At 51.3% G+C, this 16,675-nt stretch overlaps 6 protein-coding genes across 6 annotated transcripts; 4 read left to right on the top strand and 2 right to left on the bottom strand.

Moving 5' to 3' along the window:
• Positions 1–2,840: 2,840 nt before the first annotated feature.
• Positions 2,841–5,634, bottom strand: ALTATR162_LOCUS4688 (uncharacterized protein; the record flags this gene model as incomplete). Its single annotated transcript, XM_043312303.1, has 3 exons — positions 2,841–4,378; positions 4,426–5,010; positions 5,067–5,634. The coding sequence occupies 3 exons, from the start codon at positions 5,632–5,634 to the stop codon at positions 2,841–2,843; spliced, it is 2,691 nt and encodes an 896-aa protein (XP_043168238.1).
• Positions 5,635–5,884: 250 nt separating this feature from the next.
• On the top strand, positions 5,885–6,822 carry ALTATR162_LOCUS4689 (uncharacterized protein; the record flags this gene model as incomplete). Its single annotated transcript, XM_043312304.1, has 3 exons — positions 5,885–5,888; positions 5,944–6,167; positions 6,217–6,822. 3 exons carry the CDS (start codon positions 5,885–5,887, stop codon positions 6,820–6,822), a joined length of 834 nt encoding a protein of 277 aa, XP_043168239.1.
• A 152-nt stretch (positions 6,823–6,974) lies between these two features.
• On the bottom strand, positions 6,975–7,670 carry ALTATR162_LOCUS4690 (uncharacterized protein; the record flags this gene model as incomplete). Its single annotated transcript, XM_043312305.1, has 4 exons — positions 6,975–7,198; positions 7,249–7,344; positions 7,399–7,505; positions 7,561–7,670. 4 exons carry the CDS (start codon positions 7,668–7,670, stop codon positions 6,975–6,977), a joined length of 537 nt encoding a protein of 178 aa, XP_043168240.1.
• A 207-nt stretch (positions 7,671–7,877) lies between these two features.
• ALTATR162_LOCUS4691 (uncharacterized protein) lies at positions 7,878–8,851 on the top strand (the record flags this gene model as incomplete). The annotated part of the gene is made up of 5 exons (XM_043312306.1): positions 7,878–7,918; positions 7,974–8,013; positions 8,094–8,479; positions 8,532–8,643; positions 8,696–8,851. 5 exons carry the CDS (start codon positions 7,878–7,880, stop codon positions 8,849–8,851), a joined length of 735 nt encoding a protein of 244 aa, XP_043168241.1.
• Positions 8,852–10,107: 1,256 nt separating this feature from the next.
• ALTATR162_LOCUS4692 (uncharacterized protein) lies at positions 10,108–11,262 on the top strand (the record flags this gene model as incomplete). The annotated part of the gene is made up of 1 exon (XM_043312307.1): positions 10,108–11,262. One exon carries the CDS (start codon positions 10,108–10,110, stop codon positions 11,260–11,262), a length of 1,155 nt encoding a protein of 384 aa, XP_043168242.1.
• Positions 11,263–11,628: 366 nt separating this feature from the next.
• On the top strand, positions 11,629–16,499 carry ALTATR162_LOCUS4693 (uncharacterized protein; the record flags this gene model as incomplete). The annotated part of the gene is made up of 8 exons (XM_043312308.1): positions 11,629–11,768; positions 11,841–11,901; positions 11,951–12,419; positions 13,127–13,466; positions 13,631–14,226; positions 14,279–14,656; positions 15,891–16,203; positions 16,310–16,499. The coding sequence occupies 8 exons, from the start codon at positions 11,629–11,631 to the stop codon at positions 16,497–16,499; spliced, it is 2,487 nt and encodes an 828-aa protein (XP_043168243.1).
• Positions 16,500–16,675: the final 176 nt, after the last annotated feature.

Genomic DNA, 16,675 nt, shown 5'->3' on the forward strand with positions numbered 1-16,675 from the left:
GAGGCATCATCAGCGTCGCTGCCGTGAGGTGTGGGAGTAACGGCACCAGCGTTAGTGCCCCAATTTCCATGTTACAACTAGCCAACCGTACAATCGCATGTAGAAGGTGGAACGGCGACGGCGGCAGGGCAAACCTTTGATGCTGCACCACGGAGCAAAGCCATATTCACCGGTGATGCTTGACCCCAACTCGGAATAGCGGTAAGCTGAGCCGACTGCCGTGAAGATCGATGCCGCGTCTAGGGCAGAGGTGGGTGTGTATACCTGGACACTAGCTGGGGATAATCCATCCTTGCACGAGCATAGTATATCGTCCACCGTAATCCCCATCATAGTAAATTGGAATTGTCCAATAACTCCAATATCTACGATCTGCAGCCACAGGGCCTTGTACATATCTATCACATTGGATGTGTAGGGGCTCAACGTGCTCGCGAGTAAACCATGTCCGCACATGTTCACTCTGCTCTCTGCGGCCTGAACCGAGATCACGACGCAGGGGGCATGACTCAAGTCTGGGTCCTGCATGAGCGTTTCTTCTTCCTTCGTCGGGGCAGGTCATCCGGATCGTACAATGACTAGCATTACGGCCGACGTAAAGAAAATCCATTCTGTGAGATTTGTCGGATCCGCCCAGCTTCAAGTGGGTTGTGATTGGCCCCCAACGCGGAAAATATAAATCCAACCGACAAGCCAACGCGAAAGCCTAGGACTAGACCTTGCATTTAGCCTCGTCGAGGATTGCTGAGGTCCAAAAATAATCACAGATAGCGGATAATTCGACGTTAACAGCAGGTCTTATATCGCCTGTAGATTACTTTCATCTCTCATTACGGTTCCCCGAAGCTACGGCATGCGCACAACGGCCTGTCCAGGGTCCCGGGATTCATGTCCTTTCCCCGCGGGCCCTGCCGTTTCATTGATTCAAAGGTCGCTGTCGAGCGCTCCGTGTTTAATGCCAACCCTGACAAGATCATCTGCGAACAGATGGAGACGCATCATGGGGCTACAATGCGAGCAAATTCGAGTTCGTATTGTTTTGTGTTGAGCTGTTGAGCTCTGAGTCAGCCGCTTGGCCAGGACCCGAATATCACGACAGGCCTGCGGGCGGGATCTACGAACCGGTGCTCAGGACACGTTGTGCCAAAAGTAGTCGCTACAAGGGACCCTCGCTGGCCTCTCCGTTTCCCCTGTGGTCCTTGCATGCTTGCCCGTCGCTGGTCCCATTGTCGATTTGCGACTGGGTGCGGGCCGAGCAGCTCCCTGGTTGGTCTCAGTGCCCAAAAAGACTCTTCGGAGTCTTACTCAAACTTGACAATGATGTGCCCCTTATGTGCTTTCTGACATTCTCATTCTGCGAATGCGGTTCAGGCATGCTTTCAAGGCAACCTGCAGCATCTCGTGATGTAGGGCAAGCGAGCGCTGCAGGATTTACTGACCCCTCGACGTACCTAGGTAGTTTGATCAGGCCCGCAACGGAGCGAGAAATTTCCGTCCGGTAAAGTGCTCTATCAATACCCAAGAGCCGTTTACCGAGATATGAAATGTGACTACGCCTACATCTACCCGACTGGTCATAGTCCACAGCCCAGACTGCGCCGCTCCGAGCATGCCATGCCGCAGCCGTTGGTGCGCGAATGGCTGGTTCAGGCGGATGATTTTCATCGAAACTCCCAAAGAGTTTCGCAGCGAGATTGGCTTCGTCCGATTTGGGTTCTTTGGAATATCAAAAAGCCGTTGTCGTGAAATAATGCTCCTGATGCTGTGCCCTGCGTAACGCAGCACGGAGACCGAATCCACGGGTGCAAGAAAAAAGAGAGGGCTGCCCTCAACACACCACGCATCCCACCATCGTATAGCAAAACGCGCTCATGCAAAAAAACAACAGTGGCGGCTTCTGGAAGGTCGTTGGGTAAGCCGTAGGTGCGCGCGTGCAGAAGGATTATTGAAGTCTGGCGGCGTTGGCACTAAACAGGGCTGGCGTACACCCTTACATTGCGACGGGTGGGGAACACTCGTCCCGGATCACAGAAATCTCCTCAAGGAATGACGTGCCTGTACAGACAACATGCCTGCGTACCCGAAGAGGCCCCTATCCCTGCTTCGGACCTTAAATCACAATGGCGTGAGATTTGAGGCGCTCATCCAATACGCGCACTATACGCGGTCGCCTGTCAGTGTCAACACTACCCGAGGTCAATAGACGCCGGCAACTCTATCCTAGTCGACAACGTGTGCATAGTTTTGGCTACGGACTGACTTGCAGCATGTCAGTCCCAATTTGAACATACCAGTGGTAGCCACAAAGCCAGCAAATAAACCTTGATCAAAACGATACAAAAAGGGACTGAGTCGCACTGAACAATCGTGTGTTAACCTTTGAATCTCGTCGACCACGACGATGCGCATAAAAAGCCACTATCGAGTCAATACGCGCGCTGTCCGAGGAGGGCAGGATGCTCGCCCATTGTCGTGTTGCAGGGCCCCGATAAACTTTCGCCAATCCGCACCTGTGTGGCACAGCAAAGCAATGACAGTCGTCTAACATCGAGCGTTACACAGAACCGACGGGGACGCGGGCTCTGGAGAAGCAAACATGGCCTGACTATGCGGGTCATAGCGGCCTTTCTTCGCACAAATACCGAAATCTGGCCAATTGTTAAATCTAACGCTTTTTCTTTTAGTCGCCACGCTGTACAGCTGTCAAATCGGTTTGTTTTCACCTCGGTCCGCGAAAAATAATGGATGCCACGGAATTTAGTTCACTGACACGTGTCTGAGAAAACTTCATATTCGATTCATGTCGCTGGGCATAGGGCCCGGGTATTGATTCAATGAACTCAAAACTTCCGCTTTTTGGACGGACGAGCATTCTTTGCTCGGCGATTTTCCTGCACCTTGCGGTTCTTGCGCACAGCATCCACATCTCTGAGTTCGCTCTTGGCGCCACCATCCTTCCATGCACCGACGCGCTTCTCCTTCGCTTCAGCCACCCTCTTTTTCTGGACGTGATAATCGTCGCGGTACCGATCAGCCTGCTTCGGAGCCTTCTCGGCCTTGTGCTTGTAGCGCGGGGCGTTATTGAAGGATGATGCAGACCGGTTGGGGGCTTCCATCTCGCCCACTCGAGGCATCTTGACCTTGTTTGCCTTGCGCCAGTCGTCGAAGCGACCACTGCGGAAACTGGCTGCAATCTTTTGCCCACTTTCTCCTCGAATCATCTTGGTACCCTTGGATCCATCCTCGTCGTTGGTGCGGTTTACGTATTTCTTCGACTTTTTGTCCCAACGCATCTTGGACTTGGCAGCATCCGCGAAGCCCTGAATTTCATCGTTCACAAGTGACATCTCCGCCGCCCTCGCTGCTGTGACGAAATTTGAGTTACCGGCATCTCCTCCGCTCACTCCATAGGCCTTCTCCTCCGCCATGTTCTCCTTGGGAAGATATGACATGAAGAAGTCATCGTTCTTCCAACTGTCTTGTTTTGATTTCTTCGAAGACGGTTGTGAGACGGACACCTCAAGCTCATCAGAGTCTGAGTCGTATAGACCATCAGCAACTTCAACTTCGTCTTCTTCTTCCGATGCTTCTTCATTACCGTTCGACTGTCTTGAAGGTGCTTGAAGTGGGTCGATATCGTCTCCAGCAGCCAGCTTGTTGGCGGCTTGCTTGGCTTTTTGTCGTTCGACTTGTTCACGTCTCTTGCGCATAATTTCGGCTGTCTCGCTCTGAGTGCCTCGCTTGCCGATTTCAAATACAGTCTCCGCGGGCCTGAATGATTGGATCCTAGCAAGCATATCTTCCTTCGCTTTCTGAGCATTGTGTGCATCGTCGCTGAAGAGCATGTGCGTCTCTGCAAAGTTTGGAGATGCCACCAACTCCTTAGCTCGTCCGACACTTTGTGCACTTGCCTGGTTGCGTGTTCGTTGATATTGGCGCTCACCCTTTTCGGCTACGCTTAGGAGAAGCGCTAGGTCCTCGTCGTCGGTGAGCTGTTTGTTCACGAGCTCGACTGAAGACTCCAGCTGCCACGGTGCCAAGCTTCCGACGACAAAGTCTTCTGCGTAGTTTGGTTCCTCGCTCGACCTTCCGACTAATAGTCGCTTTCCAAGGAAAAGCTGTAGATCTATGAGGTAGGGTAGATCGACATGCCTACATAAACTGTAAGCCCATCCCTTCCGTCCGGCTCGGGCTGTTCGTCCTACTCGGTGCACGAAGATCTTAGGTTGCGAAGGGAAGTCGTAGTTGATGACGTGGTTGATATGGGGCATATCCACACCCCGAGCAGCAACGTCGGTGACGACAAGTATACGGGTCAATCCCATCCGAAAGTCCTGGATCTGCTCTTTGCGAGCTGTTTGGTCAAGGTTGCCGTACACTTCTGAAGTTAGTAATAGCACGACACAATGAGATCTGGTTACGTACCATATGATACAGGATATCCTGCACCGCGAAGAAGATTGGCCAGATACTCAACTCTGTGTTTCGTCGCAGCGAAGATGATAGTGGACTCGGCGATTGGGACGTCCTTGACAAAACCGTCGCTGCGCTTCCGCTTTTTGCTGTTGGCAGCTTTTTCGGCATCTTGCTTGGCTTTCTTTGCTGCGTCAGTCTCACCTACCGGCACCTTGATGACGTTGTCGAGAAGATGAAGTAGCGCGCCATCTCTATCGCCTGACTTGATTGTGAAGTAGGCACTCTTAAGATCCGGCGAAATTTTGCTCTCAGCATCGAGACGGATGAGCTTGGGCTCTTGCAGACCTGCTCTTGCAAACTCTACGAGTGACTTTGGTAGTGTAGCACTAAACAGCAGTGTTTGCCTCGAAGCAGGAAGAGCGTGCAGGATCTCGGCCAGTTGCGCTGCGAAACCCATCTCGAACAGACGGTCGGCTTCGTCGAATACGATGTACTTCACGGAGGACAGATCGAGACCCATCTCGACCTTTAGATGCAGAAAGCGACCAGGAGTAGCGATGATGATGTCAGGGTTGGTGGTCATGGAACTGAATTCTGCAAACATGTTAGTCTCGCCTTTGTTCCAGTTGCCGCTACTCTGTTGCACATACGTTCTTCGAGACTGTCACCACCAACAAGCAGAATAGTCCTCAGATCCGTGCCGCGTCCCAACTCTTTGACAACCTTCAACGTCTGCAATGCGAGTTCTCGGGAGGGCGACATGATGATTCCTCGGGCGCCAACTTTGGCAGAATGCGCCTTGAGCTTCTGGATCATGGGTATGACGAAAGCAGCCGTCTTTCCAGAACCGGTCCTAGCCATACCCACGACGTCTTGTCCGTCCAGCATGAGCGGAACGGCCTTTCGTTGAATCGGAGTAGGTATCTTGAATCCCTTCTGCGCGATAGCTTTGAGAAGCGCTGCATTCAGGCCCATTGCCTGGAAGCCTCCACCCTTCTTGACAGACTTTCCTACGTTGGAGGCTTTGCGATTCGAGGCAGCTTGTTTTGCGGCGATAAAGGCCTCGTCGTCGGATCCGTCATCATGTCCAACATCAAGATCTATGCCCAAATCTGCGTCCAAGCCCGTCTCTTGCTGAACATCATCACCGCCAGCGAGGGCATCGAATATGTCGAACTCGGTTTCGGAGAGCGCCGGCGAGCTCGCGCGGGGAGCCATGATGGTTAGGTTGGTGGTCGGACTCGGAGGCGACGTGATGCACTTTCTCTGCCTGACGTCTGGAAGTCGCGCCTTCCCTCTGTCTTTTGGAAAATTTCGGGCACGGTCCTTCCAAAATCTTGGCGACAGGGATGAGGATGGCGCACCTAGCTGCTAGCTTCCACGTGCCCCGCGATGAGGCAGGCGCGTCCGACGCGTTTTGCCCTCACCGAACTTCTGTCATCGCGTCACCCAAACCCACGCCCACGAGATGAGTATGCCACCCAGGTCTGACCTTTCTTGTCAACCCACCAGCGCTAACTCTTGTAGGCTACAACGGCTACGAAACCTCGTACACCTCTTACGGCGCCGGCGGCGGTGCTGGCGGAGGTGGCTTTATACCAGGAGAGGGCGGTAGTACACAGAGCCCTGGCGGTCGACCAGACCGTGCCCAAGATACCCTGCGCCCTGTCACCATCAAGCAGATACTGGACGCTCAACTGGAAGCCGGCAGCAATGATGCCTTCAAAATTGACGGCACAGTAGTGTCTCAAGTAAGCGATAATTCCGTGGCCAATCTGCCTCTACTAACTGCTTAACCAGCTCACATTTGTCGGTCAAATACGCAACATATCCAACCAGACCACAAACACTACGTACAGGCTTGACGACGGCACTGGCAGTATAGAAGTCAAGCAATGGGTCGATTCCGACGCTCAAGAACAGACCAACCCTACCAAAGCGAAACTCGTCGAAGGTGCCTATTGCAGAGCATGGGGCAAGCTGAAGAGCTTCAACGACCGAAGATCTGTCGGCGCAACCGTCATCCGACCAGTCGAAGATATGAACGAAGTTTCCTTTCACCTGCTTGAAGCGACCGCCGTACACCTATACTTCACGCGCGGGCCTCCTGGCGGCGCGCAAGGCAGTGCTGCTGCTACAAATGGCTCTGTTGGACAGCAACAAGCGGCAGGCGGTGGCAGCTACGGCGGCTATGATCTTGGTGGTTACAACCAGACAGCGAAGAGGGTGTTCCAGTATCTGAGAGAAGCGCCGCAGTCCAACGAGGGTCTAAACCAGCACGAGATCGCTGCGAAACTCGGCATCGACACAGCAGAGGTTGCAAAAGCTGGTGATGATTTGCTGTCGGGTGGTCTCATCTACACGACTGTTGACGACCAGACCTGGGCCATTCTTGAGGCAGATTGAGGGCCATGTTTACAGGCGTGGGACCTGGAGTGAGCATGAGCAAGCAGAATGAGAATAAATTATGCTGGTTTAGCGACATCAGCATGAGCGTAACGATTTATTATGATACTTCATGCACTGTGTTGAAACCATTCAAGATCCCCGATAATTCTCTACCTTCTCTTTTCTGCGTTGGTTGAAAGCAACAGTATGCATGTTGCAACGATGGCACTTGATACCACCGTGAATACGACTTGCGTCTTCCATCCCGTTTGTACCAATGCTCGCCGCTGACTATACCGTGAGATCGTATGAATGTAGTTTGACAACCCTGATAGCAGACATGCCATAGAGAGTAGCCAAAAGATGATGCCCAGAGGTAGTGCGAAACGCTTTTCTGTGACGCATGGTAAGCACTCTGTAGAGACAGTTTTGTTGCCAACTTACCCAGTGGGGTGGGTTCCGACTTGAGGTGAAACGAGAGGACGATGGCTACAGACACAATGGCCATATACACACTAAGCTTCAGCCAGGAAAGAAAAGCTGCGCAATCTGTCAGTCGTGGGACGGTCTCGCACTTCTTTTGGTTTGACATACTTCGTTCATTCGCAGCATGGTCCCTTGCATCCGACGACACGTTATCGAACAGCAGTACACCAAACCACGGCCTCTCTCTGAAGGCTACTCGGTCGTAATCATTATTCCTATAAATGATGTGTCAGAACCAGGCAAGGACTACACTAGATCAGGAAGAGGTACTGTTTTACTAAGATGGGCTGACCTCCGAAGATGTGGTAGAACGGTCGGTACGGTTTGGCTAATATGGACTCATCTGCATCGCCCATACGCGAAGCGGGTCGGAAGTCCATGCTTTCTAGAGTAGTGCAGGAACCCACTAATCGTTGTGATGAGAACGCGCTATAGTTAGTGTATGAGGATGCTCCCGGATGAATGAATGTGTTTGGATCGTCGGCCGCACGGGCCTCATCATGAGGTCACTACTTGATTTGGACACCTCTAGGGTTTGTTTGAGTCGACACCATCCACACAACAATTGCACACTTCACTTTGCAAAGATGGCTAAAGAAAATGAACTGGTTTTGTTCGGTGGTGAAAAGTAAGATATATTGACAATGCTTTGTTGAGTTTGGAACTAACAAAATCGCATGCAGAGGCTGGAAAGCTTCGGATTGGACGGATAGTGATGACCGAGTAAGAGGAGGCGCATCTCAGGTAATCCCACATACCCTCTGTTAAGGCAAACAATCCAGAATCTAACATACGGTAACCAGTCTTACCTTACCATTACTGGATCATCAGCACGTTTCCATGGCAATCTCGACATCACCGCCCTTGGCGGTGCCGGCTTTGCCAGTCAACGCACTACCGGAGAGGATCATACCTGGGACCTCTCTGCTTACGACGGCATCTATCTCGATATCGGAAAGCACGACGGCAAGAAGTACACGCTGACCCTCAAGGACGAGATTCTTCCCCTTATGCCAGATGGACGAGAACAGTCGACTATCAGTTACGAGTATGACTTTGAATCACAGAGCGAACTTGGTCTGTTTGTGCCGTGGCGTGCAATGAAGCCCACGTATCGTGGTAAAGAGAAGAATGATGCGAAGCCATTGGATCTGAAGAATGTCAAGCGGTTTAGCATCATGATGAGAAGGTAACATTGTCCATCACCAGAGCGTGTAGCTGCAATACTTAACAGCAGGCAGTTTCTTCGGTACTCAGGAAGGCGATTTCTCGCTCACTATCAGTTCGGTCAAAGCTGTTGCACAACCAGACGATATCGAGAAAGGCATCATCGGCAGTGAAAAGGGCACGGGTGTAAGACTTTAAATAATTCACCGTGCTGGCTGGCAGCTAACGCATATGGCAGGTGCAAGAGCCTTGGTCCTGGAAGAACTCAAATATCGTTGGTTTAGCAGTCATTTTGGGTTCGACATGGGCTATCTCATGGGGATATTGCTGGTGGAAAGGGTATGATATGGGTATTATGAGGTTCGGAAGGTGGTGGTCTGTCGTGAAGGATTGAAGAGTCAAGCCAAGAAGCACGCTGTTTGGTGCTTAAAACCTATGGCGTGGGCAGCATGTCGGTTTGATCAATGAAACAGCCGTATCCTCGAATAAAGCAATATATTTTGTCCGACGAAGATCCCTGCATCGAATCCTATCACAAAATATCACGGATAAGAGTTTATCTCTTCATATGTACTCACCGGATCTGTTTGCGACGTGATCTGGCTTACGCAATTCTGTTGAAGGCCAGAAAGAAGTCTGAATAAATGATAACAGTAGGAATTTGCGATTCACAACAGGATGTTGCTATCGCGAAGATGTACCGGAACCGGACGGGAGTGGGTGATGCAAGACCCCGTCCTATCCTGCCAGCATCAAGCTCTCATACAGATTGCATTGAATTGATCGTATGGTCGGAAAATTCCGTACAGCGTTTGCCATCGTTCTTGCTCGTCGGTAATTTGTGCAGCGCTAGGGCCTGTGTTCGTCAGCTCAGGTACATGGAGGAGTGCTTGGCTTTATGTTCGTGGGAGCATTTTGAGTAAGCGTCCGTAAGCATATCCTGCATGCACACTGCACAGTGAACAAGTGCCAAAGAATCGCCTAAACTAACAGTTCCTACAGTCGACGGGAACGTTGAAGCTTGACGTTTATTGGCGTAGAGTGATAAGAACACGCAAGAAACGTCCCGCGGACTTGGGATGCTTGACTCGGCTAGGGCGACCCGCATTCAGGGTGAGCTCCTTCCTGCATCACAATTTGTCTCCACGTCGCAACGGATAAGAGTTCCTATAGCGACGCTGCAGTGTTGTAGAAACACCATAGTCTAACCCAAGGGAGACGTTTAAATCACACGTCTACAATTCGTCCTGGAGGCTGCGGTTGGTGACCATTTTCGCCGTTCCAGCGATCACATCTCCAATCACCAATTTCTCCGCTGCCAAGTCTCAAACCATGGCTAGGCCTTACCGATTTCGTCGCTGATGGGCAAACCTCCGCTCGCGGAAATTCTTTAGGTACCGTCCAGGACCGCAAGGTGGAGAGGCTGAGACGCTACGAGGCTGCATGAACATGGATTTTGATTGCAGCAACTGCAGTAGTGGCGGGCGTGGGGAGAAGATGGACGACGACCACGGACGCAGCGCAATGCGTATAAAGAGCGACAGGAGTACAGCGCCAAATAGAGTATTCGCAAGTGTTTCAATTCGTCTCCTCAGGGTCCCCGATTTGTTTGCGATATTCCCACCTTGTCCATAACACCGCTTCGCAACCATGCATCTTCCGGCTCTCACTCTGGCCTTGGCTGGCACAGCACTTGCGGCGAAGAACACCACCAGGCCGTATTCGACATGGATGGCTTCTTCCTTTTTGTCGAAGAGCCAGTACATGGATAACCACTATGTTGCCTCGGTCATCCATGAGGGCATCCAGAAGGCCGCCTCAACACAAAACGACTCCTCTCTGCTAGCGTATGCCTCTGAGGCCGTCTCGTCGGTCGTTTCCTCCAACGGCACCATCAAGGGTTGGAACTCGACCTTCTACTCATTGGATGACATCCGGGTTGGCAACAACATCCTTTACTTCTGGAACTCGGAAGGGCGCAAGGACGACAAGTACGTTGTTGCTGCTAAGGGTCTCCGTGAGCAGCTGGACCGATGGCCGCGCACCCCCACAGGCGGGTTCTGGCACAGGGCCCCTGTCTATGCGAACCAAATGTGGTTAGATGGCATCTACATGGCTGATACCTTCTATGCTACCTACACATCATACTTCGAGCCCGACAACACAACAGCGTGGAACGACATCGAGTTGCAGTTCGACCTCATCGAGGAGCACTGCCGAAACACAACGACCAACCTCCTGTACCACGGCTACAGCGAAGACAAGTCGACTGTATGGGCTGACCCGGAGACCGGTGCTTCACCATACGTCTGGGACCGTGCTCTGGGATGGTACTTCGTTGCGCTCGTTGAGGTCCTAGAGGTCTTCCCCAAGACACACGCCGGCTACTCCAAGCTCGTTGACTACTTCGTCACACTTGCCTCCGGTATCAAGGACGTTCAAGACACCAGCGGCGGATGGTGGCTCCTCATGGACCCTGAGCTTGCTGGAAAGGAAGGAAACTACATCGAGTCGAGTGCAACCGCCATGTTTACTTACGCATACATGAAGGGTGTCAGGCTCGGTTTGTTGGAGAAGTCGTACCAGGAGACGGCATCCAAGGCGTGGGATCTGATGTTGGATGACTTCATCCAGTACGAGAAGAACGGCACCATAAGCTTTACCGGCACGGTTACTGTGGGAAGTCTGAAGGGCGATGCGTCTTACGAGTACTACACTGGTGTTGAGACCTTGATCAACGATGGCAAGGGCGCTGGTGCGTTCATGTACGCCGCCACCGAGATGGAGAAGGCTGGACTGGAGTAGGAAAAGGATGTTTAGAACATTAATGTATATATTTCCAATCAAATTCCAAGTGAGAAATATCTTTGAAGTTAACTTTGTCTTTGGTTTAGTAAACATATTGTCTCGGTGCCGTTACCACATGCGGCGCTATCCTCATCAAGCCAGCGCGCGCGCCCTCACTAATCCAAAAAAAAAACTGGCAAACCACACCAACCATGTCACGCAAAAAGACAACCTCTACTCAGACGGCCGTTGGTCTTCGTATTATATGCCACTTCGAACAGTGAGACATCTGCCTGCAGCATTATGGTCATTCGGCAAGCAGCTGCCGACAGGCCCGTCATGGTTGCCAAAAATAAAGCTTGGAAACAGGTCCCCCGAGCAACCATGTGGAGCTACGAGCCACGCCCCGAGCAACCGTCACAGCCTCAGATCAACAGTTGGGCCATGAGCGACAGGGTCGCTGGCGTGATGGATCTTGCTGGAATTGTCGGTGACGTTGCGCTAAGTCATGGCATTGCCTTTGCGTATATTTCTTGACCGTTGGATCGTCCCTGCTATTTTGCTACACCACTAACCTCCGACTACTTACTTTACAGCAAAAAGAAGTATCTCACAGTCGCTGTTAGACTACTAACAAAGTCTACGTCTATAGCCGATGTAAGTCTTTCGAATGGGTATATCCAATGCCATCCTAACCACCGCACAGAAACCTCTAATCGCAAACCTCACAATGTCCGCCGTATCCTCTGCCGCCTCTCCCAGCGCTACGGGTGCCTCGTGCACAACCGCCGACTTCACGCAATTCCCCACCCAAGATGTCTTCTGCGCCGTCGGCAGCACAACTGGCATCCCCTCCAACACATCCGACGCACTCTCGCAATGCTGCAAGGACGCACCTGTCGAAGAATTCAACGGCTCATGCGGATACTACTGTCTCAGCTACGACCAGACTGTTGCTGATCTTCAGTCTTGCTTTATGGACAAGGGCGTGAACCCCAGCCAGATCTTTTGTTCGGGAAACCAGACGTCGAGCGCAACAGGCACACCTAGCGGAAGCGGAACCGCAAGTCGGACGTCTGGTGGCAGTGGACTAGATGCTACGAGCTCGGGTTCGTCGGATAGCACTGGTGCTGCGGCGCCGATGGGCGTAAGCAAGGCCGGTTTGGGTATGCTAGGTATGTTTGTTGTATCGGCTTTCGCTGGTGCGTTGTTGTAAAAGATGGGAGGTTCACCACGGATGGAGTATATAACTTTGTGGACCTAGCAAGGGTGGAGATTACTTTACGTTTTTGATTCAAGCATAATACCACCTACTTTCTTACTATTTACACTGCATGTCTTTCAAGTGTATCCATCTTATCACTCGCTCTACACGATATAATCTGACCTTTCGAATATGCTGGTTCTCGCTAGATATGCCTTGGATAGGGAATCTCGCGTACTTTTCATGGAATGGATATGCGCATGCATTGGCTGTCGGTATATCGGCATACCACCTCGCCTTACGATTGGACTCAACGAATATTGCGCATTCGAAAACAGGCTATGCGTGCCTCTTTCATACCGATATAATGGTAACGTGAGCTACCCCGCCCGACACATGTACAAAAAGCGCGCGCGCGCAGGAGACGACGATTGTATGTCTGACATAGAAGGCTACGAATTTATATGATAAGATCCAGATTTCGTTCAGTCTAATCCATTAGTGACATCACACTGTTCTTGGACGAGGTTTGAAGTCATGGCTGCTCTAACTGCGGTTCTCATCACTTTCGTAGTAGTCGGACTATACTACCTCACCAAGATAGGTCGCCGAGAATCAGGATTACCACCTGGTATCGTTGTAACACACCATCTCTCGTTCCAACATTGACTCTTCTAGGCCCACCGACCCTCCCCCTCCTCGGCAATATCCTGTCCATACCAACGAAAAACGCGCACTTCCAATTCACGGCATGGAGAAAGCAATATGGCGGCATCTACAGCCTCAAACTCTTCCACGCCACAACCATTGTGCTCAGCGACCGCCGCTTGGTCCGCGAACTCATTGACAAGCGGGGCGCAATATACAACAGCCGACCACCTTTCTTCGTCGCGGAGCGCTACGTTGCCCGAGATCCAGCGAATATACCCTTGGTCGTTTTCATGCCCTCGGGAGATAAATGGAGGCTTTGCCGAAAGTTACTGGCACAGTGTTTCAACGAAGCGAAAGTAGAGAAAGAGTATGTTGGCATCGTGGAAGCGGAAAGGTAAATGTCCCTGCACGAACTGCAGCTGAGACATAAACTGACTTCGTACACCCACCCATATTTAGTAGGCAGATGGTGCACGATTTTTGGAAGGAACCAGAAGAGTTTATGATGCATACTTTGCGTTTTTCTAATAGTGTCATCAAGAGTTTGGTGTATGGGACGGGCACTAGACATGCAGACGAACTGAAGGAGTATACGATCATCTTTGAGAAGTATGTTGAGTTGCTTGAGGTTGGTGCAATACCGCCTGTAGACTTGTTGCCCTGGTTGGAATATGTCCCACAGTGGATGTGGCGGGGGCGGTGGAAGAATTGGAAAGACAAGGGTGATGAGAGTGGGAGGGCAGTTAATGCTGCTTTTACGAAGATGGCGGAGCCGGTGCTCGAGAGGAGAAGACGTGGTATACATGCCAGTTCTGTTTACGACTTTGTGTTGGATGAGGGTGAAAAGGGTATTGATCTGACGAGAAGAGACTTGGATGTCTTCGCGGGGTCGTTGATTGATGCTGGGAGTGATACCACGGCGTCGGCTATACGGGTTTTCATACAGGCAATGGTCAAGTATCCAGATGTTCAAGAAAGAGCACATGCGCGTGTTGACGAGGTGGTTGGAAGCACAAGATCACCGGTATGGAGCGATGTCGCAGATCTACCGTATGTCGTTCAGATCATCAAGGAGGTAATGCGATGGAGGCCATTAGCGGCCATTATGCCACATCACACTACTGCTGGTATGCCTCTCCTGGCGCAATGAGTATACCGAGGATTGCTAAAGCAAAACAGATGATACGATCGACGGCTACTTCATCCCCAAAGATACCACAGTCCTCATCAATGTCTGGGACTTGAATCGCTCACCAGCTGACGTCGATACCTGCGAATCACCAATGTCAGACTTCGACCCCGATCGATACGCATCACGCACTCATCCCGCATCTCACTACGCAGCATCTCCTAACTTCACTTCGCGGGACCACTACACCTACGGTGTTGGTCGTCGTATATGTCCCGGTATCCATCTTGCCGAGCGCAGTCTGTTCACTGCTATTGTGAAGCTCCTTTGGGCTTTCGAGTTCAAGGAAAAGCCAGGGAAGCCGGTGGATGTTGACCCTGAAACGGGGTTTATGGACGGTATTGTGAGGACCCCGAAGAATTTTGAATGTGAGATTAGGGTCCGGGGGGAAAGGAAGGGAATTCTTGAGAAGGAGTTTGTGGAGGCGAGGGAGGTGTTGGGCGAGTATGAGGTTTGAGGCAGTGGTGGTGTATCACACCTCGATACCATATACAGAATCTCCGGATGGAAGAATCATCTCACGAGGGGATTGCTCATATTGCGTTGCAGCACGAATATGACTACACTTTTGACATCATGCTCTTTGAAATCTTTGCCCACCCCACTTGGTGATGAAGCACATCGTCCAGGATTCCTTTGTGCATGACAGTTCAATAGATCTATATGCTCATCGCACTTGTAGCGGTTGAGGATGTGCGTGGTCGTAGCTCTCCAAAGAGACTGCTGTGCAGCTGCACTCAGCATGCACCTTCCACACCAAGAAGGGTCATGTCGCCTGCCTGCTCACACATTATCTTAGTGCAAAGTTAACTGGAATTCATAATACTGTGTTCTTCTTCCAACTTCTTACCCAATTAACAACTCGAATCAATGTGAACATATCTTCCCATCGCTAAGATTATCACATTATGTCACGCACTTCCGACCGTTGTCAACACGTACAAAAGAAATCCATCATAATAGCACGTCGCTGGTCTCACAAATTGTGTCGCTATTGGAGGTTGGGATATGTGTCTCCAGTACCGACAGCTCCAGCATCAACGGCTCCAGCACCAACATCTCCAGTACCAACATCCGTAGTACCAACGTCTCAACCATCAATGTCTCCAGCAGCAACATCCCAAACATCTACGTCTCAAACATCAACGTATCCAAACACTCCATCCTCCTCTAAAGTTGAGACACCACCGATGAAGAGGCAATTTAGGTCTCCGAAAAGTGAATTCGGGTCTTCAAAGAGCGAATCCGATTCTCCGCAGAGTATGAAGGGGCAGCTGTTTGTTATTTCTGGGGCAACGTCAGATGTTGGGTGTGCAACAGCTAGATTGCTGGTTGCAAGCGGAGCGAAGGTTGAACTTGGGGATATCAAACTAATAGCATTGGCGGAGCTTTCGAATGAACTCAGACCGAATGCGAAGTGGACAATGGTGGATGTTACAGACGAGAGAGCCGTAGACAACTGGCTGACACATGCCCCTACAAGATGGGGAATGGAGTTTATCGATGGTATGTGGGCGTTGTGCCCCCGTCTTCCAAGGCATGAACATGCCTACCGAAATCGAGGTCTGTATCTGTACTTTGGCTGACAAGAAAACAATGCAGGCGCAGTAAACCTCGCAGCTACCTCAGGTAAAGCCGCCATTGCAAGAGATCACGACCATCACAGCTATAGGGACGTCTTCGCAGTCAACGTTGAAGGAACGTTCAACTGCATGTCTGCCGGGCTCCGCAACATGCGTTCCGCAAGTGAGGGTGTAAAGGGTGGATCAATCGTAAATGCAGCATCGACAGCGGGACTGGTCGGCAAACAAGGCAAATCGGTCTATTGCGCGTCAAAACATGCGGTCATTGGACTTACGAAAGCTGCTGCAAGGGAGGAGGCCAAATCTGGCATTCGGATCAATGCTATCGCACCGTAAGTGCTGTGTACAGCCTATCACAAGCACTACTTCTCTTCCTCTACATCCCTTGCATATGCACTCGTACTGTTGGAGGACAGCCGGTCGTTAACACTGTATTAGAAGCTTTGTAGACACACCCTACATGGACGCCTTCGATATTGAACATGGCCTCGGACTCCCTAACAGCGCCGTGCTCGGCCGCCGCCCCAGCCCCGAACAAGCCGCAAAAGTCATTCGATTCCTGCTTAGCAGCGACGCGAGCTTCGTCACTGGTTCAGTCTGGCAGGTCGACGGCGGCGCATTGTGTTGAGTTGAGATAAGGAAAAAAGAACTGCGGGGGCGAACTGGTGTTGCAGAAGCGATGGTGGGTAAGAAACAGGCCATTACACGCTCTCTGGGGTTAGTTTGAGATTTGATGAGTGTGTGTGTGTGGAGAATGCCGCATTGAGAAGACGACGATGTCGGAAGCGAAACAAGCTTATGTAC

This window comes from Alternaria atra, assembly GCF_907166805.1.
Source record: "Alternaria atra isolate CS162 genome assembly, contig: 23, whole genome shotgun sequence".
NCBI classification, from domain to species: domain Eukaryota; kingdom Fungi; phylum Ascomycota; class Dothideomycetes; order Pleosporales; family Pleosporaceae; genus Alternaria; species Alternaria atra.